The 23,471-nt window shown below is 33.9% G+C and overlaps 15 protein-coding genes across 15 annotated transcripts, besides 3 other annotated features; 5 read left to right on the top strand and 10 right to left on the bottom strand.

Annotated features, from left to right (window-relative positions):
• Positions 1–12,495: part of a mobile genetic element that runs on past the window's edge.
• On the top strand, positions 162–868 carry TVAGG3_0170330 (uncharacterized protein; the record flags this gene model as incomplete). Its single annotated transcript, XM_051225285.1, has 1 exon — positions 162–868. A coding segment is annotated over one exon (707 nt), but the record flags the coding sequence as incomplete, so codon positions are not given.
• Positions 2,783–3,232, top strand: TVAGG3_0170340 (protein of unknown function, DUF4106 family; the record flags this gene model as incomplete). The annotated part of the gene is made up of 1 exon (XM_051225286.1): positions 2,783–3,232. The coding sequence occupies one exon, from the start codon at positions 2,783–2,785 to the stop codon at positions 3,230–3,232; it is 450 nt and encodes a 149-aa protein (XP_051110272.1).
• TVAGG3_0170350 (uncharacterized protein) lies at positions 3,671–4,054 on the bottom strand (the record flags this gene model as incomplete). The annotated part of the gene is made up of 1 exon (XM_051225287.1): positions 3,671–4,054. One exon carries the CDS (start codon positions 4,052–4,054, stop codon positions 3,671–3,673), a length of 384 nt encoding a protein of 127 aa, XP_051110273.1.
• Positions 4,693–5,150, bottom strand: TVAGG3_0170360 (organellar and viral DNA polymerase type B; the record flags this gene model as incomplete). Its single annotated transcript, XM_051225288.1, has 1 exon — positions 4,693–5,150. A coding segment is annotated over one exon (458 nt), but the record flags the coding sequence as incomplete, so codon positions are not given.
• On the bottom strand, positions 6,011–6,331 carry TVAGG3_0170370 (organellar and viral DNA polymerase type B; the record flags this gene model as incomplete). Its single annotated transcript, XM_051225289.1, has 1 exon — positions 6,011–6,331. One exon carries the CDS (start codon positions 6,329–6,331, stop codon positions 6,011–6,013), a length of 321 nt encoding a protein of 106 aa, XP_051110275.1.
• On the bottom strand, positions 6,368–6,889 carry TVAGG3_0170380 (organellar and viral DNA polymerase type B; the record flags this gene model as incomplete). The annotated part of the gene is made up of 1 exon (XM_051225290.1): positions 6,368–6,889. A coding segment is annotated over one exon (522 nt), but the record flags the coding sequence as incomplete, so codon positions are not given.
• Positions 7,417–8,067, bottom strand: TVAGG3_0170390 (uncharacterized protein; the record flags this gene model as incomplete). The annotated part of the gene is made up of 1 exon (XM_051225291.1): positions 7,417–8,067. The coding sequence occupies one exon, from the start codon at positions 8,065–8,067 to the stop codon at positions 7,417–7,419; it is 651 nt and encodes a 216-aa protein (XP_051110277.1).
• Positions 8,302–8,886, bottom strand: TVAGG3_0170400 (His-Me finger endonucleases family; the record flags this gene model as incomplete). The annotated part of the gene is made up of 1 exon (XM_051225292.1): positions 8,302–8,886. One exon carries the CDS (start codon positions 8,884–8,886, stop codon positions 8,302–8,304), a length of 585 nt encoding a protein of 194 aa, XP_051110278.1.
• On the bottom strand, positions 9,039–9,623 carry TVAGG3_0170410 (phage tail repeat-like family; the record flags this gene model as incomplete). The annotated part of the gene is made up of 1 exon (XM_051225293.1): positions 9,039–9,623. One exon carries the CDS (start codon positions 9,621–9,623, stop codon positions 9,039–9,041), a length of 585 nt encoding a protein of 194 aa, XP_051110279.1.
• On the bottom strand, positions 9,643–9,795 carry TVAGG3_0170420 (uncharacterized protein; the record flags this gene model as incomplete). The annotated part of the gene is made up of 1 exon (XM_051225294.1): positions 9,643–9,795. One exon carries the CDS (start codon positions 9,793–9,795, stop codon positions 9,643–9,645), a length of 153 nt encoding a protein of 50 aa, XP_051110280.1.
• Positions 12,496–14,049: 1,554 nt separating the features above from the next.
• On the bottom strand, positions 14,050–14,412 carry TVAGG3_0170430 (uncharacterized protein; the record flags this gene model as incomplete). The annotated part of the gene is made up of 1 exon (XM_001580179.1): positions 14,050–14,412. The coding sequence occupies one exon, from the start codon at positions 14,410–14,412 to the stop codon at positions 14,050–14,052; it is 363 nt and encodes a 120-aa protein (XP_001580229.1).
• Positions 14,413–16,537: 2,125 nt separating this feature from the next.
• TVAGG3_0170440 (STKc GSK3 domain-containing protein) lies at positions 16,538–17,717 on the top strand (the record flags this gene model as incomplete). The annotated part of the gene is made up of 1 exon (XM_001580180.1): positions 16,569–17,636. One exon carries the CDS (start codon positions 16,569–16,571, stop codon positions 17,634–17,636), a length of 1,068 nt encoding a protein of 355 aa, XP_001580230.1.
• A 274-nt stretch (positions 17,718–17,991) lies between these two features.
• Positions 17,992–20,268, top strand: TVAGG3_0170450 (regulator of chromosome condensation 1/beta-lactamase-inhibitor protein II family; the record flags this gene model as incomplete). Its single annotated transcript, XM_001580181.1, has 1 exon — positions 17,992–20,268. The coding sequence occupies one exon, from the start codon at positions 17,992–17,994 to the stop codon at positions 20,266–20,268; it is 2,277 nt and encodes a 758-aa protein (XP_001580231.1).
• Positions 20,269–20,492: 224 nt separating this feature from the next.
• Positions 20,493–20,609: a mobile genetic element.
• A 450-nt stretch (positions 20,610–21,059) lies between these two features.
• Positions 21,060–21,609, top strand: TVAGG3_0170470 (EF-hand family; the record flags this gene model as incomplete). The annotated part of the gene is made up of 1 exon (XM_001580182.2): positions 21,080–21,598. One exon carries the CDS (start codon positions 21,080–21,082, stop codon positions 21,596–21,598), a length of 519 nt encoding a protein of 172 aa, XP_001580232.1.
• Positions 21,610–21,780: 171 nt separating this feature from the next.
• Positions 21,781–22,799, bottom strand: TVAGG3_0170480 (transcription-initiator DNA-binding domain ibd family; the record flags this gene model as incomplete). The annotated part of the gene is made up of 1 exon (XM_001580183.1): positions 21,849–22,790. The coding sequence occupies one exon, from the start codon at positions 22,788–22,790 to the stop codon at positions 21,849–21,851; it is 942 nt and encodes a 313-aa protein (XP_001580233.1).
• Positions 22,799–23,456: a mobile genetic element.
• Positions 23,457–23,471: the final 15 nt, after the last annotated feature.

The raw sequence follows: 23,471 nt of genomic DNA on the forward strand, positions 1-23,471 counted from the left end.
TTTGTCAATGATGGCAGAAAGTTTCGAATTGGAAGATGCAACTGGTGAAAGTATTGTATTACAAGAACAACTTCAACAACAAATAGCTCAAGAACAACAAATGCAACAAATGCAACAAATAGCTCAAGAATAAAAAAAATATTTTTTTTATTTTTATAAAAATGTACAGAATAGATGTTTCAGATTTTTATGACTTCCAAACATTCAGAAATATGTGTCCATTTCGAGACTATAACAAAGCAGTCGAGAATTTGAAACGTTTAGTCATTTATGTCGACTCTGCCCCAGAATGTTATGTTATGAAAGAATGGGATGTAGTCTTTAACAAACCTAAAGCGACAATAGTTTCAGAACAAGAATGTAAACAGAAACTTAAGAAAATAAAAGTCGTACAAGTTGGAATGAAGATGTTAGATGCTTGGGATATCTTATTGTCAAAGTTAGAAGATTTTTCAGTTCGTGGTATAAAGTTTTATACACCTTCTCCAAACTTCTATTCTATCTTCACTGGATATAAATATGAACAAGTAGAATGGAAAGAAAATATTATAGAAGCTTGGTTAGACCATGTCAAAGAAATTATATGCAATGGAAACGAAAAGGTTTATGAGTATATCTTATGTTGGTTTGCAAACATCTTACAACATCCAAGTGCTAAGAATGAAACTGCTCTCATTATAATTGGAAAACAAGGAACAGGTAAGAACACATTCTTTACAGATATTTTGTGCAAACTGTTAGAGGGCTATTCGAACCCTAATATGACAAACTTAGAAAACATCTGTGGCAAGTTTAACTCTTCAATAGAGAATATGAAACTTATAGTATGTAACGAACTTCAAAGTATAGATACAACAAAAGTTTTGAACTCAGATGCTTTGAAGAGTCTTATAACAGACAAAGTTGGAGTTGTTGAAAGAAAATATAAAGACCAAAGAGTTTGTGAAAATGTTGCAAACTTCGTTATGGTTTCAAACAATGCTGTTCCGATGAAGTTAGAAAGTTTCTGACAGAAGATATGTAGTTGTCAGAACGTCAGATTCTTCATATGCAAGATACAGAATATTTTGACGACTTAGCAGAAACTTTGACATCTGACTTTTACAACCACTTGTTCTCATTATTTTATGACATTAGATATTTCAAAGTTCAATCCAAGACAAATTCCACATACCGAAGAGAGACAAACATTGTTAGAAGCAAACAAGAGTGTATATGAACTGTTCATAGATGAAACTGACTTTGAGTGTTTAGATGAAAGGTCATTGTACGATTCGTATAAACAGTATTGTCAAGAATATGGTTATATGACAGCGTCTAAACGAACATTCTTGGCAAATGTCAAAAGTCTTTTAGACGTACAGAATGGTGTATATACAAAGAAAAATTTTTCTGAGTAAATTTAAAAAAAAATATTTTTTTATCCGATAGAAAAGATGACAAAATTCATCTCAGTAAACAAGTACATGTCAGGACTAAAAGAAGAACTAGACCCATTCACATATTTGAATGTTTACTTCTACCATTTTTGAAAGTCTTCATTCAGCAAAGTTTGGAACATCGAACCAGTTAAGTTTGCTATTGTGACTAAAATGGTGCGAAATTTGAAGACTTAGACATAGAAGGTTTGTTAACAGTCAAAGAAAGTTTTGACAGAAGGTTCTCAACCTTAAAGAAGGCAAAGCATACAAACTTTTATACCTTATGAACCAAAGAAAGCAGACGACTATGAATATTATGAGTCTAAAGTTGTAGAAGTTCAAGGTAAATTGGGTAAAAAGATTTTAGAGTCTAAGCCAGTGTTTACTCCTAAAGAGGAAGAGAACATTGACATTGACCAGAAATGTTCTAAAAATAAAATTTTATTTTTACATGTCATATCTCCCCTTCTCTGGAAACTGGTTCTTTCTTCTCTTCTTCTTACTTTCTTTTTTTTCTTTCTTTTCTTTCTTCTTTCTTTTCTGGTGGAGTTAGGTCAAACTTCTCAGAACCATATTTTTGTAAAAGTTCTTTGTCCTTTAATAGCTCTTCTATCTGTTTTCTATTTCATCTTCAAGAACAGTGCATGTGTCTTCTTTGCATTCTAAGAAGTTTTGTTGGACTTCATCTCTCCAAGAGGCGTCATCTCTGTCAACAAGTCTGTCATTGACAAATTTTAAGACTTCTCTGCTTAATGTTTATGGTTCTTGTCATATTCCCAGAAACAGAACTTTAGAACAAATTCACCTTTCTTGTTTACACTATGTAAGATTTTTATGGTCGACAGATGTTTTGCTGTCGAAAAGTTTGTCTCGAATATAGATAGCGAAATCGCTAGACATTTTCTAAAAGATAAAATTTTAATTTTTCTAAAAATATGTTAGAAAAAAGTTTGCTGACATTGACAAAAAATTTGAGAATGTTTTAAACAAGAACAAGAGGAAGTTAGAAAATGCTCAGATAAAGCCTATACATGACAAGTTCTTATTTGCTCAGAATGGTATAACAGGTCTAATTGCACCACCTGGGTCGGGTAAGACTTTCACTTATCTTAAAATGGCTGCACAACAACAAGAACTAGATGAGAAGAACCCATTCTATGAGTTAGTAGTCATTTGTAGTACTTCTGGTCAAATTTGACCAAACCGTCAATTCGTTCAAAGATATTATAAAGAAGTCTAAGTTAGTATGTATAAAAGACTCTGAGTTGTTAGATTGGATAAAGAAGTACCAAAGAAGAGTTTTGAAGTACAATGCTATAAATGAGTATGTCAATTCGAAGTTTAAAGACCCAAATGAGGAAATGCAGAGAATATTAGAGAAGAAACACTTCAGAAACAAACAGAAAGAGATAGAATACATTTCGAAGAAATTGCAATCTTACGATTGGAAGACTTACCCTCACAGATGTCTTCTTATCTTAGATGATTTCGCCTCTCATCCTTTGTTAAAGAATAGAGAACAAGACATGTGTCGAATTCTTAAGAAGCTCAGACACTTTAACATCTCAGTTGTCATTTGTGTACAGACAGCAAAGAGTTTAAGTAAGGATGTAAAGAGAATACTTACTGACATTGTACTTTTCCCCGGATTGTCCGAAGACGATTTCATGGAACTTATGAAAGAGTCCATGGCAGGTAAGTTTGACAGACATGAACTATGGGAGAAGTACAAAGTCATACAAGACCCTCATACTTCTTTCAGAATTCATATCTACGCAAACAAAGTTCAAATTGTAAAAAGTCAAGCGTAAAAAATGTAAGTGTTTAGTCTTAGTCTGTTGTGGTTCTGCAGCTTTCGGTTCTTCAGGCTTTGGAATGGACTCGGTTGGTGGTACGTCGGACATTCGTTTGTGTCCTGTCGGAAGGAAAATATTTTCCTGTTGGAAGGAAGAGTTCTTCCTGTCGGAAGGAAAATTTTTTCCTGTCGGAAGGAAAAACTTTTTCTGAAGTTCGACCAAAAAGTTCTCAATTTTCGAAAATTTGAATGGTTTACGACGGACAACTGGAAAAATTTTTCCTGTTGGAAGGAAAATTTTTTCCTGTCGGAAGGAAATTTTTTTCCTGTCGGAAGGAAAATTTTTTCCTGTCGGAAGGAAGGACTCGGAATGCCAGAAGGATTTGACAAGACAATTTACCTTATAGAGCTACCTGAGCCATCTGAAGTCAAGCTTGAAAAATAAATGGTTCATTTACTCTGTTTGTTTGAAGTTGTCAAAATACTCTGTTATTTTTTCTTTCAGTAGCGGCAAATCTTCTTTGAAGGTAAGTATTGTACAACCTTTAATATCATAGTGTGTTTGAGGTAAAGTATCTTGAACTATTTGTTTCACATCTTCATTCGGTGTCATTGAAATCGGTAAGTTTTCGCGATAGAACCAATTTCTGTCAGATTTGTAAATCTTAGCAAGGTCGTAAAAGCTTTTGTTGTTTCTTCTGACTAAATGCAACATAACCATATCTCTGTCTTCTTCATTTTCCATCTCTTCAGTATAAATCATATACTTATAGTTCTTTTCCTTTCCTTTTGGTACCGAACGTGGTATTCTTTTCTGAAGGCTTTTGTCTTCTTTCATCATATCTTCTCTCTGCTTTGTACAAAGTTCGTCAAGTAGCATAAGTATGTAGATTGCATAACGAGGTGAAGCCCACATTGCTATTGAACTAACTAGGAACTTATGAACATATATACCTTTTAGATGTGATGGTAAGTTTTGTCTGTCTTGGTACATCTTTTTAAGTTCTACATGTTCAAACTCACTGAGGAGTTCATGAGTGCTATTTAATTCAAACCAATCGTCTGTATGTTTGGTATCTGGAGCAAAACATGCTGTCAAAATACTTTGCATTTAGTACATATCGTCTTTGACCGAACGAATGAGACGGAGTTGTTTGTTAAACTGAACCCACTCGTATTCTTCACTTATGGCTTCATGAACGATAGCAGTTGTTGTGTTCTCTGTTGTTGACATTACTGTCTTTACATACAAAATAAAAAAAATATTTTATAAAAAATTAGCGTTATTTTCTGACTTTCACAAAAGACCAAAAATAAACGCTTTACATGTATTTTTCAGCAACTTCGTCAAATAATTTTATAGCTTTACCTATCTCATCTACTTCAAACGTTTCTTTACCTTTCGTGGGAGCACCATACATTTTCTCAAAAACTTCAAGCAGTTCTGTTTCAGCAGCTCTCATATCGTTAACAAACACAACCTTGACTCTATTGACTGTACTGTCATATCTTTGAGTTATATTATATGTTCTTCCTATCTTATATCTCTTTGTATTGAAGTCCTTCGGTTTCTGAACGATGTAAAGTAAGCCTTCACTGCAACGTTCCGTATCGAATGAACCATATGTTATGAAGTTATATCCAACAACTGGGTCTAACCATAACAAAACTATTGGTATAAGACTTTTGTCTATAAGATATGCTGTAGTTCCATAGAATCTTACCGATATCATAAGCTCAGGATTTCTTGTCAAAATTTTCTGAGTAGAAGCATTTCTAACCCAGTCGTGTGTTTTCTTTCCAGATGGAGATATAATGTCTGACAAAGAATATTTCTTGTATTTCTTTGAGTATCTTACGTTTAAATCACCTATTCTAACCATTTTGGTGTCATTGTCTATCTTTCTAACTGTTTCAAACTCAACCTTTAACATTTTCTGTTTCTTACATACAAGATAAAAAAATTTTTTTAAAAAAACTAACTTTATTTTTTCTATCTTGTATAAAAGATATGATTTCAGGGATTTTTTTTACGAAGTGTCAAAGTTCTCTTCGTAAAAAAATAACAGTTATATAATGAAATTTGGTCATTTTTTCACGATTTTCGTACGGAATCTCGTTCCTCGGTTTTCCTCGGGTCGCAAACATATGAGGAAATTCATGAAATTTGGTCATTTTTTCACGATTTTCGTACGGAATCTCTACCCTCGGTTTTCCTCGGGTAGCAAACATATGAGGAAATTCATGAAATTTGGTCATTTTTTTACGATTTCAGGGATTTTTTTGACGAAGTGTCAAAGTTCTCTTCGTAAAAATATAACAGTTATATAATGAAATTTGGTCATTTTTTCACGATTTCAGGGATTTTTTTGACGAAGTGTCAAAGTTCTCTTCGTAAAAATATAACAGTTATATAATGAAATTTGGTCATTTTTTCACGATTTCAGGGATTTTTTTGACGAAGTGTCAAAGTTCTCTTCGTAAAAAAAATACAGTTATATCATGAAATTTGGTCATTTTTTACGATTTCAGGGATTTTTTTGACGAAGTGTCAAAGTTCTCTTCGTAAAAAAATAACAGTTATATAATGAAATTTGGTCATTTTTTCAGCAAAAATATATTTTAGGTGTCACCAGGTCACTCGGTCACTCGGTCAACTAACATCTTTTTGAAAATAGTGACAACATGACATTTTGACAACAACACAGGAAATAGACTTCTTCGTATATGTTTTGTCATGATTTCATCGTCAATGAGCGTAAATCAGACAAAAATATATTTCTACCATAAAGTTTCACAAGCGTTTTACATGGTAAACATTGTGAATTCGTGAAATTCTAAACAGTTTTGTAGCTTCTATTTCTTCTGTCAGTACATCGAATGTTTTAACAATGCCGAATGTTTCTTTATATTTCTTCTTGACGTCAGATAGAAGGAAATCGTCAGCAGTTGGATAGTTTTTGTTCAGAAATGTCAACATGTCCATTTTATCTTCTGCTGGTTTCTCTGCTTCTTTCTTTAAGTCAGCATAGTCGTTTCGCATACGTTCTATCTCTTTGACAGAATAGTTATATTTCCTCATTGCTGCTTTACATTTAGAACATTGTGGGTTCATTTTAGCATTGTACATTGAAATTTGTCCTGCAAGTACAACTAAGGCGTAAATGGTTTTCTTTAACTCAAAGGCTGCTGGTTTTATTTGTCCGTTCCATACTTTACCTCTTCTATCTTTATCTCTTATCTGCCATACACATTTTGCAACTAACGAAACAAAGTTGTCGTAGGTCTTAAACTCCCCAGATTTATATATGTCAATGACTTTGTGGTTGCAATGAAATCCAAGAAACTCATAGTTAACCTTACGTATGAACTTCTTGGTTTCAACTGAGTCAGTTGGTTTCACTTCTATTTCATCGAATTCAGGAATAGTGAGCTTTTGTTGTTGTATTTCAGGAAGTTTAGGTAGATGTTCCACCAGGTCCTGCATTTCATAAAGATACTGTTCATTTGTTTCATCTTTCGCAGTGCAATCTAAATCTCCTTGGAGAAGTTCTTGCTTTATCTTCTGGATTTCTGTTTCGAAAGTATATGAAGAAGGAATGAAGCTTTTCATCTCTACTAACATTGAAGTTGGATTCATAACTAAAGAGTTTGGTGCTGTTGTTGCTAACATGTTCTTACAATAAAAATAAAAAATATTTTTTTAAAAAAAAACTAACTTTTTTTTATTTCAGCACAAAAATCATGAGTTTTGGTTGAAAAATACGGTGGAGCCAAAAGTGGCTCGACCTCAAAACAAGAATTTTGTGAAGAATATACCAACCGCCGGAATGTCGACGGTTGCTTTTTATACAAAATTCAACGGGTGACAAAACATTTACGATGAAGTCTTGACAAAACATTTACGAAGAAGAAGTCATGACAAAACATGTACGAAGAAGAAGTTTATTTCCTGGACTGTTGTCAAAATGTCATGTTGTCACCATTTTCAAAAAGATGTTAGTTGACCGAGTGACCGAGTGACCTGGTGACCTGGTGACCCCTTCAGTTCTTCAAAACATATACGATGAAGTTTATTTCCTGTGTTGTTGTCAAAATGTCATGTTGTCACACTTTTTCAGAGAAGTTAAAATGACCGAGTGACCTGGTGACCTGGTGACCTGGTGACACCTAAAAACCATCTACCCTAAAATATATTTTTCAATACTTTTTCAGCACTTTTCCGTAGTTGTATATGAAAGACAATTCGAGATAAAAGTCATAGTACAATGGTATAATATGTTGCACACCATTTGTTGTGAACCAAACTTGAAAGTCAGAGAAACTGTTACTAGGTGGTTCGTAGAATTTAGAAGCAAAGTCATAAAAGTCCTTACCGATACATAGAAAACTATTGTTGCTTGAACTGAAACTTGCATGACACATAACATTTTGAGGGTCAAACACGTTTCTATAAACTGTCAAATCTGCTGGTGGAAGTATAAATTTAAATGGACCATCTGGTGGTAATGGTTCGTTCTGGTTTAGTAACCGAAGAAATTGTGCCCAAGAACGTTTGTCTACTCCCCAAAATAAAAACTCTGTATCTCTTGGAGGGTTAATTTCAATCTTTTGAAATGAAACGGTGGAGTTCATCTTGTCATATTCTAGTTTCAGATAGTATGTTCCATTTAGTAAAGAGTCGTATTTTTCTTGAAATTCCCAATAGTATTTGTTCATTTGAGTTTGAAAGTCATTTAGAGTTTTCTCAAGACTTTCGTCTGAACGAACTGTAAAGATCCTCATTTCGTCAAATTTGTCTATAAGACCATCAGAACCTTTATACTGCCCATGAAAATATACTGCGAACATAAACGCGTTAGTTCTATTTGAAAACAAAACTCTTCTAAATCCTATTGCCTTTGCATCTGAAGGACTTTGAAGCCAACGAACTGGATAGTCAAACCTGTATGCTCGGGATGAAATTTCTTCATCTGAAATAGTCCTACCAGCATTTGTAAAGATATAGTCTAACGGTTTTGTATCTGCTACTTTTGTTCTTTGTTTTTCAACCTGAAGCATTTAATATATGTAAAAATATATGGTTTAAAATGGTATGCCATATAGCTTCTTGAATTTGTTAAGAAGTATTCGAACGTGTTTTCCATCTGTATCTCTAGTGTTTACATAAGCATAGCCTTCCTTAGTAAAATATACTTGTAATTTCCTATAGTTTACGCCGGTATAAAAGTAGAAAGAGTCTTGTTCTTCGCTATAGTAGTAAAACTCAAACGTATGCTTGCCATAGTCTGTAATTTCAATTGTTTCATCTTCTAGTTCGTCGACAAATTCGAATACAATATCTCCAAATTTGCCTTTGTTCTTATTGTTTTCAGAACGAGTGACCCAACGTAAGTTTTCAAGTCTATTGTCGTTTCTTATATGGTTTATATGGTCTACAAAAGGTAAATTGTTAGGATTCAGTATAAAATGAGTTGCAATGACAACATGTTTAAGATAGCGTTTCCCACCCATCTTCATAATAGCATATCCGTCATTTCGCTCCCATTCGCTTAAAACTCTTTTTGTCTTTTTGTTTCTGACTTCAAATGACTCACAACAGTGAATTTCATATTTCTCATCTAACAAACAAGTTTCCCAACGGTCTGCTCCAACAAACTCAGCGTACATTTCAAATAAAATAAAAAAATATTTTTTTAAAAATATATTGTTTTAAAATGGTATGCCATTTCATATTTCTCATCTAACAAACAAGTTTCCCAACGGTCTTCTCCAACAAACTCAGCGTACATTTCAAATAAAATAAAAAAATATTTTTTTCTTTACTTTACATAACCGCCTGCTGCCATAAGTCTTTGACGCCAACCCATACCAGCTAATGAAGGTTGACTTGGTTTAGTTTGGAAACTAAACTTTGATTTTGGTTTATCTTCAGTTTTTGGTTTTTCTTCTTCTATCGGTTTTTCGTCACTTTTCGGTTCCTTTGACTTTACCTCACCTGCAGGAACAGTTGTGTCGTCAACATCTTCATAAATATCATATGCCATTTGTTTTTGTTTTCCTTTCAACTTTTTGTGTTTGTTGTAAAGTTTAGAATATTTCGACTCTAAGTCAATGAGATGTTCTATAATGAACTGTTGGTCAGTGAAGTAAACTTTTCCATCTGTTGTCTCGAAAGCTCCTTCAGACTTCAATATTTTATTTGTGAGAGTCTGTTTCTTTTTTGAGATACTTGCCGTTCCATTTTTATGAAAAGTGACTTTGTAGTTAGAGTTTGTATTTCCAGACCTGGCACTTTCTATTATTGAATTTTTCTCTTCATCTGTAAGTTCTTTGACAGGTTTTGACAATGGTTCTGAACTTTTTGTTTGTGGTGTCAAATCTACCGTTTCAACTTCTTCGGTCATTTCATCTCAGTAAAAAATTTTAGTTTGGTTTGTTTTCAACTGGTTGTTTAGGTTTTTTAAGTCGGTCTAAAACTTCCTGAGGTATAGGAAGAACTTGACAAACACGTTGTGTAACTGCTGGAAGCCGACAAATCCATCTTGAACCCATTTGTCTCAATGCTGTATTGTTCATTTCATCTCAGTAAAAAACTTTACATTCCCCACGTTTGAGGCGGTTGAGGTTGGTTATTGTTTACCCACTGTTGTGCATGGTTATATCCTCTGTTAAAGAATCTTTCACCTTGGTCCATATAGTGTCCTGCTTGGTTATAGTAGTCATTTGCTTTGTTATAATATTTCCTGCTTGTCTTCCTACATTGTCCATCCATCCTTGAACTTTTCCTCTTGTTTCAGGATTTGGAATAAGATTTGCTGCATCTCGTGCTACATCCCAACCTTTCTGTACAGTTTGTATAATAGGTTGTGCTTTCTCTTTAAGTATACCTAATGTACTCAAAATCTTCCTTCCAATTCCAAATGCACCTCTGGCTATTGTTCCCACTGCGGGCAAAAATCTAGATGCAACTCCTGCTAACGCGCCAAATAAACCCATTTCTTATGGGTTAAAAAATGACGAATCCAAACAAGGACCCTATGTTTCTAAAGCGACAAAGAAAGCACTCATGGTAAAAATCTTTAGTTCAACACCAAATGCTTGGTTTATGGATATCTTGGAAAACATTCCGAGAGTTAGAACAGATGGACCACCATACTGGCTAATATTTGTCGGTCAAAACACAAGATACTGTGAAGCCATACCATTATGGTCCAAAAATATTTTAGATGTGAAAACTGCTTTGACAATATTCGTTGACAAATACCATCCAACAAAACTGACATCTGACTGTGAAAGTTCTTTCAAATCAGATGATGTAAAAAACTATCTGCGTTCAAAAAATGTAAACCAATATTTCATTGTCGACCAAAACCATTCTGCTCTTGGTGTCATTGACGGTTGTATAAAAATGTTAAGAGACTTAAACCAACCACAAGGTGGTGAAGCAAATGAAATGTCATATGACGACAAATATAGACACTTCTCCATGGCAAAGATGAGACAAGTTTTAAATATTTACAATAGCCGTAAACAAAAAGGTTTGGGAAACCACTCCCCCGAAGAAATGAAAAACAACCCTGACTTAGAGAAAGACTATATATTTAATAATTTAGTCAAAAGAGACAAACAAGAAAGAATGCCGGGCTTCAAACTTCAGAAAGGTGACAAAGTAAAAATAGAAATACCTAAACGCGACCCATATGAAAATACTATTGACTATGACAACAATGGGAACCCGACAGGTACTCACATTCGTGTTCGTAAAAATAGAAGAAAGTATACAAGAGAATATTATGAAGTTTTAGGCAAACATGGCAAAATGTACAGACTGCAAGCAGAAGATAAAACTACTATTGTCAGACCTCGTTTCAAACTTGTCAAAGTTCAAGGTGGTATACTTTCAAAGACAGTTCCTAACAAATATAAGACAACTCCTGACGAATATGCTAAAGAAGTGGAACATGACGACTAAGCAATTCTATACCATGCGTAAACTGTCATGTAAGGTGGCATGTATTCTGTTCCATTTCCTGTAGATGTTGTTGTAAAAGTATGTTGGTGGTTTCCAGTTGTATCTGTCCACATTCCATTCCAGTCTACTGGGTCGTTTGGAAAATGAGATCTTGACATAACTTGAATTTGCATTGAAGTCTGAGAAACAGTGTTATATCCTTGTTTGCAAACCCTATGACTATGGTTTCCATTAGAACTTGTTGTACCAGAATGACTATGTGGTGGCAAGTTGTCGACAGATATCTTTTTACTTCCACCTGTTTCCTTTGAAGAGTTTGCACAATACAAAAACCTGTCGACTATTTGTTCCCATGCACCAACACCAAACATTACTTGAGGACCTCCTGCTTCCATAGATGTATAAATAGAACCTACTGGGTTCATTAAATCAACATATGATATTATAGGATTGTCTCTTTTGAACTTAAAATATAGTGCAACTATTTCAGGTTTCTTCTGGTTTGTGTCAGAATATTTTTTATAATATAATCTTATGTTTTCAGGGTAGGTAAAGTCTTGACTATAATATTTATTTCTGTCATCTTCATAATAGTATACTATTCTCGTTTTTTCTATTGCATTATATCTTTTATATCTATAATAATCTAAATATAATGTTAGCTTTTGTTCATCTACATGTGGTGTTCTGACGTCATCTCCATAGTCATAATAATATGGTGCTGGAGCTGGGTCAGGCAATGTCATATCTGTCATTTCATAAACTCCGAAATATTTCTTTTGTTCGTCTCCATATAAGTTTAAGTAGCAGTTGTTGTCTAATGGAACTTTAACTTGTGTACCATCATTCTTTTTATAGCTTACATACATTTCATTGTTATTTTTCGGAATGAGTTTATACCGTATACCATTTTTTAAGGAATGTACAAACTGCCATCTAAAATATTTGTTTTCTTCATTGACAGAAAAGTCACCAACAATAGTTTCAATATTTTTTGTTGTTCCAACTAAACTTTGGTATATTTCATTGACATATGTTTTATCTGCTTTTGTCTCTAATGTTTCTTGTAAGTTTGTAATATTTGCAATGGTATGTGTATGTCCAACGTCACTTTTCCTGTTTAAGGTTTCTTGTAAGTTTGTAATATTTGCAATGGTATGTGTATGTCCAACGTCACTTTTCCTGTTTAAGGTTTCTTGTAAGTTTGTAATATTTGCAATGGTATGTGTATGTCCAACGTCACTTTTCCTGTTTAAGGTTTCTTGTAAGTTTGTAATATCAGATATAGAATGTATATGAGTCTTTTTAGAATATTCGTTTTCAGCTCTTGTCACTTCACTTGACATTTTATTGTCAACATATGTTTTGTCTGCTAGTTCAGGATGAGTATGCTCTTTTGTTGCATAAGCTTTGTCAGCTCTTTCTCTTCTTTGCTATTGCATCGTCTACATATTCTTTGTCAGCTTTGTTGTCAACATCTGCTTTCAAAAGAAGTTCAGATATAGGTTTCTCGTTTAAAGTTCCTTTTGTTGGATTTATACAAACAGTATGGTTCTTACTGTCTTGAAACAGAAACTCATCTGTCATTGGGTTTAATGTCAGTTTTAAGCTTCCTTCTTTCAATGACTCAGATATCTTAGAATAGTTTGAAAAGTTTGTTGTGTTCTTATTTAGAGCTTGTATAATGATTGTCGGTTGTGTTGTATTTCTCTCATAGACGCTGTTTCATTTGACATTTTTATTCTAGATAAAATATGCTTCCAATAGAAAAGGAAACTTCTAGAGTTGCTACAACTAAACATTAGATGAACTTTTTACGAATGTCGGTCAAAAGTTTGAGACAGAGACCGTAAAGCATGAAGGCTATCGTTTTGACTACCCGTTAAGATGGCTAAGAGACCCATCCGTCACAAAAGCTATTGGCTTTCGTAGAATGAAGTTAATTTCAGAAGCCATACATGGTTTCCCATTTACGGTCGGTTTTGTAGTTCGATACTATAACAAAGAAAAACGTACGTATGAGAAATTTGAACAGGGAAAAACTTTTACAAGTTAGTTTGCTTGTAAACTTAGAAACAACTCTTCAAGCTTTTTAAGAAAATAAACGATAATCTATCTCGAATATGCAAACCAGTATAATTGACGAAGGAGAGTACCATCTCGATATTATATATGACAGGAAAAATGCAAACTGTTAAAATCAATAGAATAGAAGACCTTGGAGAAAACGTTTATATTTCTACAAATATAACAACTTGGCATGGTATAGATTTATGAGGATGTTAAATCAGCCTGCAGAATATCCAGTACACCCGGACTTTTATGAAGTCGAAAACCCTAATGGAACATATGAAAATGTTTTCGACTCAGATGCTATTATCGTTCATGCTTCATTTTCTGGTGCGCAAAACTCTTTTTTATGCTTGGCATGACTTTTACGAAAAACCTACAAAGCTATATGAACCGCCGAGTGGAAGTATTTCAACTTTCAAGTATGGTTTACTACAGATGGAAGAAAAAGAACAATTCCATTATACCATGCGTTTTACTTAGAACTTAGTTTCATTACAACTACTATCGAACGGTAAAATATAATTTTTTAATACGGTTGAGGTGTTGATTTGGTTGCCAACTAGACTGTGGTGCAGGTTCAGGCTGTTGTTAACAGGAGCTTGTTCTTCTGGTTCAGGGTCTTTAGGTATAATACCAACGAACTGACCTACTCTTTTACCAATATTTTTGACTCCGTTCCAAATTCCTCTTCCTACGGTTTTTATTCCATTCCATATACCTCTTCCAACTCTTCTGAAGAAGTTTCCAATACTACTGAAGAAACCCATTTTACTATATGTAAAAATCTAATGTCCGCCTAGTCTCTTACGTTTCCTTCTGAGTTCCATAGCATTTTTTAACTGGAGCTCATACATTCTGTTTCTCCTCTGGTAGAAAACATATTCTGGGTCAACTCCTGTGTTCGCGTCATCTGCATAAAGTTGTTTATATCCCACTTCGGGGTTTGTATAAAACTCTTTCCATCTCATATTTGCATACCATGGTGGCAAACCTAACGCAGCGTCATTTGACATGGCAGTTTGCATTTGTACATCTGTTGGCACTTGACCATAGTTTGCCATTGCAGTTTGTATTCTAACTTCATTTGGAATATTCTCTGGGTTTGGTTGTCCAGGTTGCTGTGCATTCGCTAAGTTCTGTGCGTCCATTTAATATTAGATAAAAATATCTCTTACGAGTACATATGCTGAACATTTGCAGGCATTGGTTCATCTTCATATTCTCTGTACTTTTCTGCCACGTCAAATAAATAAATGACACAATGGAAAAAACCTAAAACAAGTAGTCCTATTTCAAACCACATTTACTTACTAATAAAATTTCTTTGTTATGACACTTTCTCCGGTTTATAGGACCTCTCTCATATTCTATCTTGTCATATCTAAACTCATAGTCATGTATGTCCTCTAACCATCTCATAACGGTTTCCAAACCACTTTTATCGGATGTAAAGTAAAAGCATGGATGGTTATGTAAAACGTCTAAAGTTTCTAAAGAGTCTCTCAAAGTCCAGTCTACTTGGTATTGAAAATCCCATGTGTTATAGAACGGCGGGTCCACTATAAAGAAAACATTTTCCTTGTCTTTATATTTTTCATACAACTCTGTCCAATGACATCTCACAAACTCTATACCCTCAATATATTTTTCTATGTCCTCTTTGAAAACATTTGTATAGTTAAGATATAAAACGTTTGACATAAGTGTTTCAATGTCATGAACTCTTATAGAACCACTATATAATAGTCTAGCAGATATACTATCCCAGTCTATATATTCTGCTTTTTTCAAAACCTCTCTCACAATATTTTTCTTATCTAATGGTATACGTTCCATCTTACCTATAGGTATCTTTTCTTTTAACTCTTTCAATATTTTGTTAGTGTCTGGAATATGTTTGAGACGGTCCATATAGTTGTCGAAGTCATTGCATATAATCTTTGAGTCTGGGAATATTGTATGGCACAAATGGGATATATAGAAACTTCCACCGAACAAATCTACAAATGTTAGACCATTCGGTAGTTTCTTAAGTTCTCTCAATAGAATATCTTTACATTTACTCTTATTTCCAAAGAACGGTAACGGTGGTTTTGTAAAATTCATTTTATATATATAATAAAAATGTTTTTACCTGAAAAGTGACAGAAAAGTGACGAAACATGAAAACTACTCGGTCAAAGTCTTGTCGGTTTTGTAAAATAACCGTCCTATCTTGTTTTAAAATGGAGAAAAGGCTTCTCAAAGTATACTTCCTTGGAACGCCCGTAACTTTTCTGTAGCGACGATAGACCCTTACTTGTCCGGACAAAGTTGTACTATTTTGAGTGCTCTACAAAAAAAGTCAACAGCAACGACTTTCAAAAATTTTTATGGGCTAGAAGGGGCGCAGCCCCTGGGAAGCCCCCTATACCCAAAAAAACTCCATTTTATACTTCATTTATACTAAACATCTTCGGGGCTAGAGGGCACGAAGTGCCTGGAGGCCCCACTACCTTTTTTTTTTTTTTTTTTTTTTATGATTACATATATACTAGACAAAAAAAAAGAAAGAAAACAAAAACCCCCTATTTGAGCACTTTTCTAAGGCACCGTTTGCTATAATGTAAACATTTGTAAACTTTCTGACAAGAAAAAAAAATGGTATTTATAATCTTTGTCTGTAAAAGTGTTAGACAGCCCAATGTTTGACCTCTAACTATATTTCGTTTAATTTTTGTGCGATCCTCTCTAACGGGAATTTATTTAATAGCTCCTTATGCAAGATAAAATTCTTTTACTATTTTTATTTTGTATGATGTTTTACATGTTTCATGCCATAACATTTTAAATAATGTCTAAATGGATCGCACAATCAATTCAATAAAATCGGCATACAAGATATATTCATATAATAGTACACATCATTAGAATATTACCTGCTATGTTTCATCTCATAAAGCCTATTGTTTAAAGAATTTTCTGCATCAAAAAAACTACTCCCTGGGGAAAAAAATCTTTTTAAAATTGTGAATGATTTTTCTTATCCAAATTTCCTTTTGAATAAAGTCTTTTTGAAATTATCTATTTTAGGTTTCCTCACAGGTTAAAATTTCATTCGTTACCATTCAATTTTTGCGTGTAACCATCAGAAAGTCACTTTTCAGAATAATATTTTATAGTTTGTTATTATGGCCAAATGAAGCTAAGTATTGCCAACAGATTTTCAAAATTCAAAACTTCCATTTTGTAAACTAAATTTTGTGAATAGTTCGTTATCATCGAAAAAAAAAATTTAGAACAAAAAAAAATTAACAATAATAATATGGCGAAGGTTATGGACAAAGACAGGCTTTCTAATATCAGAATGCACTCGTCTTTAGCCCTTTCAACAAATAGGAAATCATCCACGCGTCTTAGTCAGCAGCGACCACCATCTAACAGACAACAAATGGAGTACCGTCCTATCAAAGTCATCGGTCAGGGTGCATTCGGCATTGTATATTGTGCCAGAGCTGTTGACGGTTCAATTGTGGCTATTAAAAAGGTTTTGCTCGATCCTCGTTATAAAAATAGAGAACTTGAAACGATGCAAGAAATCAACAACAGATATTGTATTCGTCTATGTTCAGCCTTTAAGACACCCGGTAGGAAGCCAAAGGAATATTATTTGAACTTAGTCATGGATTATTTACCACTCTCACTCCACCAGTTTAATATGAATTACCGCAAAGAAAGAAAATATCCACCACTTCTTTACGTCAAATTATTTGCCTTCCAAATGTTTGCAGGACTAAATTACATCCATTCTATCGGTGTTACCCACCGTGACCTCAAACCGCAAAACATTCTCTGCGATATGGAATCTGGTGAACTCAAAATCTGCGATTTTGGTTCGGCAAAGCAACTCGTTCCCGGTGAAAAATCTGTTTCTTATATCGCTTCTCGTTACTATCGTGCTCCTGAGCTCATTTTCGACTGCGTTTACTATACATCAGCTATTGATATATGGGCTGGTGCATGTGTTGTCGCTGAAATGCTCATGGCTGGTATGCCGATTTTCGCTGGTGGCAGTTCGTTAGGACAGCTCCACGAAATTGTCAAAGTATTAGGCCCGCCAACAGAAGATGATATGAATTCGTTCCAGCATGGAGCAGATATTCCTCTTTCATCAAATCCAGGAATTGGCCTTGAAAATGTTTTACCACGCCACACACCACCGGACATCATGGATTTGTTGAAGAGTATTTTCATATACAATCCATCTAAAAGACCAACAGCCCTCGAATGCATCAAACATCCTTGTTTCGATGAATTGTTCGATCCTGAGCTCAAGATGCCAAGTGGTCGTCCATTCCCATTCCTAGATAGAAGCGGACAAAGTATTGAATAATTATTTTCTTTTTTTCTATTGTTATCATATCATCCCGTTTTATCTATCAAATAAAGTTTGTTTATTAACTTGTTTCAACAATTCTCCCCTTTTTACTGTTTTCATTTGAGGAAATTTTGAAAAATAACCTTGTAAATTCGAGAATCAATTTAATATCTATATAATCTAAGGTTAGCCAAACTGATTTTAATATGTTAAACTTCATAATAAAAAATATTCATTTCAAAATTGCAAAATTATAACTAACTTGTATGAGAAAAATTATTTGTTATTAGATGCTTATGAATTAATCAAACTTAGAATCTCAAAATATTGATCAAAATTTTGCCGACGATTATTTTCCTCGGAAAAATAAATGTCAAGTCGAATCTCTGATGGATTTTTCTGTCCCTTGAAGAAAGGGTTCGGAGGTCCTCAGGGGAAACAGACTTTTATATCTTTAGATGGTAAAAAACCTTTGATTTTAGATGGATCTGGCGATCATTATGTATTTATTGATAAATCAGGGAAAGCATACGGATTTGGCAAAAATGATAAACATCAAATTACAAAAAATGCGGGTTGCAACATTTCACTCCCATTACAAATAGATATAAGCGAAGATCTTTACGAAATTGCATGTGGAAACGGATTTACAGCCGCAATTACTAAAACAAACAAATTAATAGTTCTGGGAGATGAATATTCCAACATCAAACCAGAAAATTTATCAGGTCCCCGTGGATTATCTGCTTTTGGAACAAAATTAGCTTTTATCACAGAAACAAATAACATAACAATATATACAGACAGTCAGAACTCGATAAAAATGACCGCTCCAGGCCAACTAATTACATGCAAAATCAATTCTTCCGTTGTTAGCGCGATGACTTCAAAAGGAGATGTTTATGTAGGAAAATACGGCGAACAAATGAAATTAATAGCAAATGGAAGTTCTCTTTTCTGCAGTTCTGAGAGCATTCTCGTTGTACAAAATTCATTAAAATTAATTGTTTATCATAATGGAATTATTACAGAATACTACTTACCAGCTGGTTTTGAATGCGTCAATGCTGGTTGCGAGCACGGAGATGTCTTTATTTTGGACATTTCTGGTTCATTAGCACACGCATCAAACAAAAACCGCAATTTTTCAACGATATCTAGCAATTTTGTTAGTCTATCGTCAATGCCTATACATGGTCCGATCTCTACATTCTGTCTTCTTGGAAAAAGATTCTTATTTATCCAAGGACACCCAATTCAGCCTCTAAAGTCAGGAGTTGCAATACCAATACCTCAGGAAACTAAAATAGATATAGGAGATACATCAGATACGTTCCTAGCTTCAGCAAATGACGTTACATTTTTCGCAAATAGAAGATCTTCATTCGATGACGTTTCTTCTGCATTAATTCCACTTGGCCATATTGGAGATACATATTTTACAAGCTTAAACAGACCAATTACGTTGGATTCTTCAGATGAATTATTATTTTCTGTAAATTTGTTGGCTGGAGATGAAGTTACAATAGGAAAAACTAAAGCCGTTGTTGCAGGATACGCGTCTGGATCTCTCTGGGTCATGCCAGAAGGTCAAAAACGCGTTTATGCAGTTTGCGACTTTGAATTATCTCAAATACAGGATTACATTGTATTAAATAATCGTCCTGGCCATACTTTACTCGAATTGAACATAAATGGCTCACAAGTTTTCGCGGATACGACTCGTGAATTTGTACAAACGTTTGGATACGCTGTAGGTGACCTTTTATGGGTTCCTCAAAGAGGCACATGCGAGTTCCTTGGAGTTTATGCGAATATGCTTGTTATTCTTGATATTTCGACAAGATACGTTTTTACTCAAGATCCAATCAAGTTTAAAGTACTCAGAAGGAATACAGATGAACTTCCTCATACTCGAGATGTCATGAAAATCGATGGTGAGCGAATTACCCTCGATATCTCATGTACAGGTAACAGATTGTTTGTTCCAACGGACAGAGTCATCACTCCCATTGGTTTCGCGACTATTTTAGGATTTGCAGATACTTGCTACGTTCAAACTGACGAAATGAGAATTAATGGCTACAAAGCTGCCCCTGTTTCAGCTCTGGATATGCAATTGGTAAGGAGAATCTCGATGCCTGCCGAAAGGACAATCGAAACAGTCGACGGCCACTCAGTTACGGTCTCCTTAGACACGGAATCAGCAACTGATGGTATCATGGCCGGAGACATATTGGCCATCGGAACAACTTACGCCCGTGCAGTGGGCGTGAACGAAGACGGTTGGTATGCAATTTTCATTGGAGACAACAAAGCAAGGATATTACCACCGAGCAACTCCGTGAACATTGTTTATAGGTCCGATTTCATGGCAACAAGGAACGACGCGCAAGGTTTGCAAGTCGGATCTCCTGGAATTGGAGAATCTCTCATCCTCCCCGGAGATATTGTTGACATGAAAGGATTTAACAACTGCGAATTCATGGGATATAACGATACATCAATGGTTTTCGTTTCTCATGAAACTGGAGAATTACTTTCTTTGACATTTTCAACTGCTTTGCTGCCTGATCTGTTTACCGTGGTAAAGAGACCAGCAATGGAATTTTTAGGAATGCCGAAAGTTCAACAAGATAATAAATAAAAATTTTGTTTTATTAATTTTTCCAATTTAAAAAAAATATAATAATTCTGTAATTAAGATAAATAGCAACTTATAGCAAGAGGGTTCATTATTAAAAATATATTTGTTGTGATTAAATTCATTAACAAAAAGTGTAAATTGAATGGATTTAGATGTATGTATTGTTCAAAATTAAGGTGTTAATATCAATTTCAATCCCATAAGTTTTAAGTAAATCAACATTGTGTACTTACGCACATCAGACTATAAATAATATTTTTGACAACAGGCATGAATCACAATTGAAAATTAACCTTAAATAAAAGAATTGGAGGTGATGTCATATGGGCGTAAGTGCACCCAATGAATAACATGTGTTTCCGGAATAGAGGGACTAAAGATTGAATGAATTCATTAAATAGGGATATTTCTGGCAATTCAAAGTTTGGATCTGTTTCTATAATGATTTGTCATAATGCTGAATCATTTTCGTAAAAACTCCAACTTCTTTGCTTTATCTATCCATTCTTGTATGCCGTAATCATGTTGTTTAATTGAAAACAAACTCTACTTATATTTGTTATAGTGTTCCAAATAGGCTGGATCAATTAAAAACTCTTTTACAAGATCATCAAGTCGTTTCTGAAGTTCTTTTGGTTCGATCCTCTTATTATATGGTTCCTACAAGCATAGTTCAATCAACTTAATAACTTTGAAATTGAAATAAGATTGGAATAAGGTACAGAAAATTTATTGTGGGTGATTTGGACCGATAAAATAAAGGTTATTCCCCCTAAAATTTTATTTGCGAAATAAAATCAGATAAAAAAAAATGAGTCGGGATAAGATGGTATTTTTAGGCCCCGATGATTATAAGGAATTCATTCATCATGTATTCGAAATGTTCGACTTTGATGGGGGAAATTGCGTAGATCTTGAACTATTTAAAACGTTTGTTGGTGCCTTAAGTCAAAGAAAGTTTATGGAACCGAAATTGGAAAAAGCAATAGAGCAATCAGGAAGAGATGGCTTAAGTTACGAAGAATTTATTTCACAATTTATGAAATACTTCTCGAATTGGATAGGAAAAGTAACACCCGACCTAGAATTTGCTTTTAGCAAAGCTTCGTCTGATGGACTGATATCATTAGAATCTCTACAAAAAGCAAATCAAGATAATAATTTAGGATATACTGAACAAGAACTAAAGGCAATGATACGAGAATTCGATTCAGACAAAGATGGAAAAGTAACCCTTGATGAAATAAAACAAAGATTCCAGGCCAATGATATTCAAGTTACGATTGAAAAACCAGAACTACCATTAACAGCCCCAACAATTAAAAACTAATTTTATGTATCTTATAATAAATAATACGTTTTACTTTCAATATGAAATAATACTTTTCAAAAATTGTTCAATCATTAACTCTCTGTATGGAGCCATTACTATTTTTTATATAATTACGAACTTAATTGTTAAAAAAAATTAAAAAAAAATCTATTTTTAAATTGATTATTTTCGTAATTTGGTTATAAGTAAAACAGGACTTCATATATATTTTTAAAAAGTATTACAACAAAAAAAAAATTATATAAAATTATTGGGCGGAAGCACCTTTCTTTCTGTAATTAACCCATTTGCAATTTTCGAGTTCTTCCTCGGTTGTATCGCGGTTGAAAATTCCATTTTGATGCATTAATAACCTAACAACTTCTACATTCATTGCATTGAACTCTGCTTCTCCGATTAATCTCTTTGCCTCTTCACCTCCAACTTCTATGAAGCCGTGAGTGGAGAAGTTACCTTGTTGATGGAATAATGAGCCGTCAATCGAATGGATGCCAAGTAAACGAGCAAATCTGTTTTTATTTACTTTGAGAACGTACTTTCCGACCCATTCGACGCCTGTAAATATCTGAAGGTCTGGTAAATTCTTTGAAATTTGAATTGCGTTGTATAGTTTGTGAGAAAAGCGGCAATTTGCATTGTTTTTACGCTGGAAGAAATCAGCGACAATATCGCCAAAAGCAAAATTTTTGTCTGGCCAGAATTTACTTGGAATAAAGCCGATTTTTGCAGGATTAATGACGAAATTCTTGTCTTTGCACTTTTCTTCGAAAAGAGCATCTTCTGATCCTGGTTCTGGTGGTAATACTTCTGGGGCATTTGATGGAGTTTTTCTGTGTCTTCTGACGATGAATGTAGACTCACCTTTCTTCGGAGGTGCTGCTTCATTACGTGCTATTGGCTGTGTTAAGTTTCTCCTATGTTTAGCAACAGTTGGCAAAGGTGGAAGATTCATAAAATTCAGAGTATCAGTTGTCTTCCAATCAAGCTGTTGTGGGGAAACTGGTTGCATTGGAATAGTAGTTTCCATTTGCGGGTCTGGTTCAAAGTCAAAAACGAATCCTGAACCACCCATTTGTGGTGCTGCGAAATCGTCCATCGGAGCCATCTCTTGCTGAGGAGAATTTAGATTAAACCATTGATAATCACCCTGGTTGTCATCATTTTGATCATCATCAAACTCAAAGCTCATGAATTTAAGGGTGCCCCCGTATGTACGTTTATTTGAGAGGAGGAGGATTATATTTTTGAAAGGGTGAAACATTATGAATATGTTAATTATATAATAATATGTATTATTATAAAAAAGAAAAAATAAAGCACGTTAAAATTTTTCTTTCTTGATTTTTTACAAAATCTACTTAGAATTATGCAAAATATGACTAAATAATTATAAATTTCAAGTTAAATTTTAATTTTGATAAATAATTTAAATTTCAAAATATCAAGTTCAGTTCGACTATGTATGTAGTAATTCCTCAATAAAGTGCCAAAACCCTATTAAAATATATGAACATTTTCAACATTTTAATGTTTTTATTTAAAAATTTGTTGGAATATGAGCTTCAAACAATTATTATGTAAATAAAAATAATTAAATATATGTATTTATTCGTATTACAACCGTAGTAAGTCGATTCTTCCTTTCTTCTACTGAGATTTGAATTTGATTTCGAATTGTAAAGAGATTCAAAGGGAAAATACTAGCGGATAAAAACTACCTCCATGAAAGGGTCATAATGGAGTCAAGTTGTATTTTTTGATATTTTTTGCTTTTCGAGCCTAAATAGGTAGCCAAGATAATGCCTAAAAATAAGGTTCTAAATTCTGAAGTTTACATGATCCTCTCGTGTGCACCCTTAAAGAAATTAAA

This window comes from Trichomonas vaginalis, chromosome IV (assembly GCF_026262505.1).
Source record: "Trichomonas vaginalis G3 chromosome IV, whole genome shotgun sequence".
NCBI lineage: Eukaryota > Parabasalia > Trichomonadida > Trichomonadidae > Trichomonas > Trichomonas vaginalis.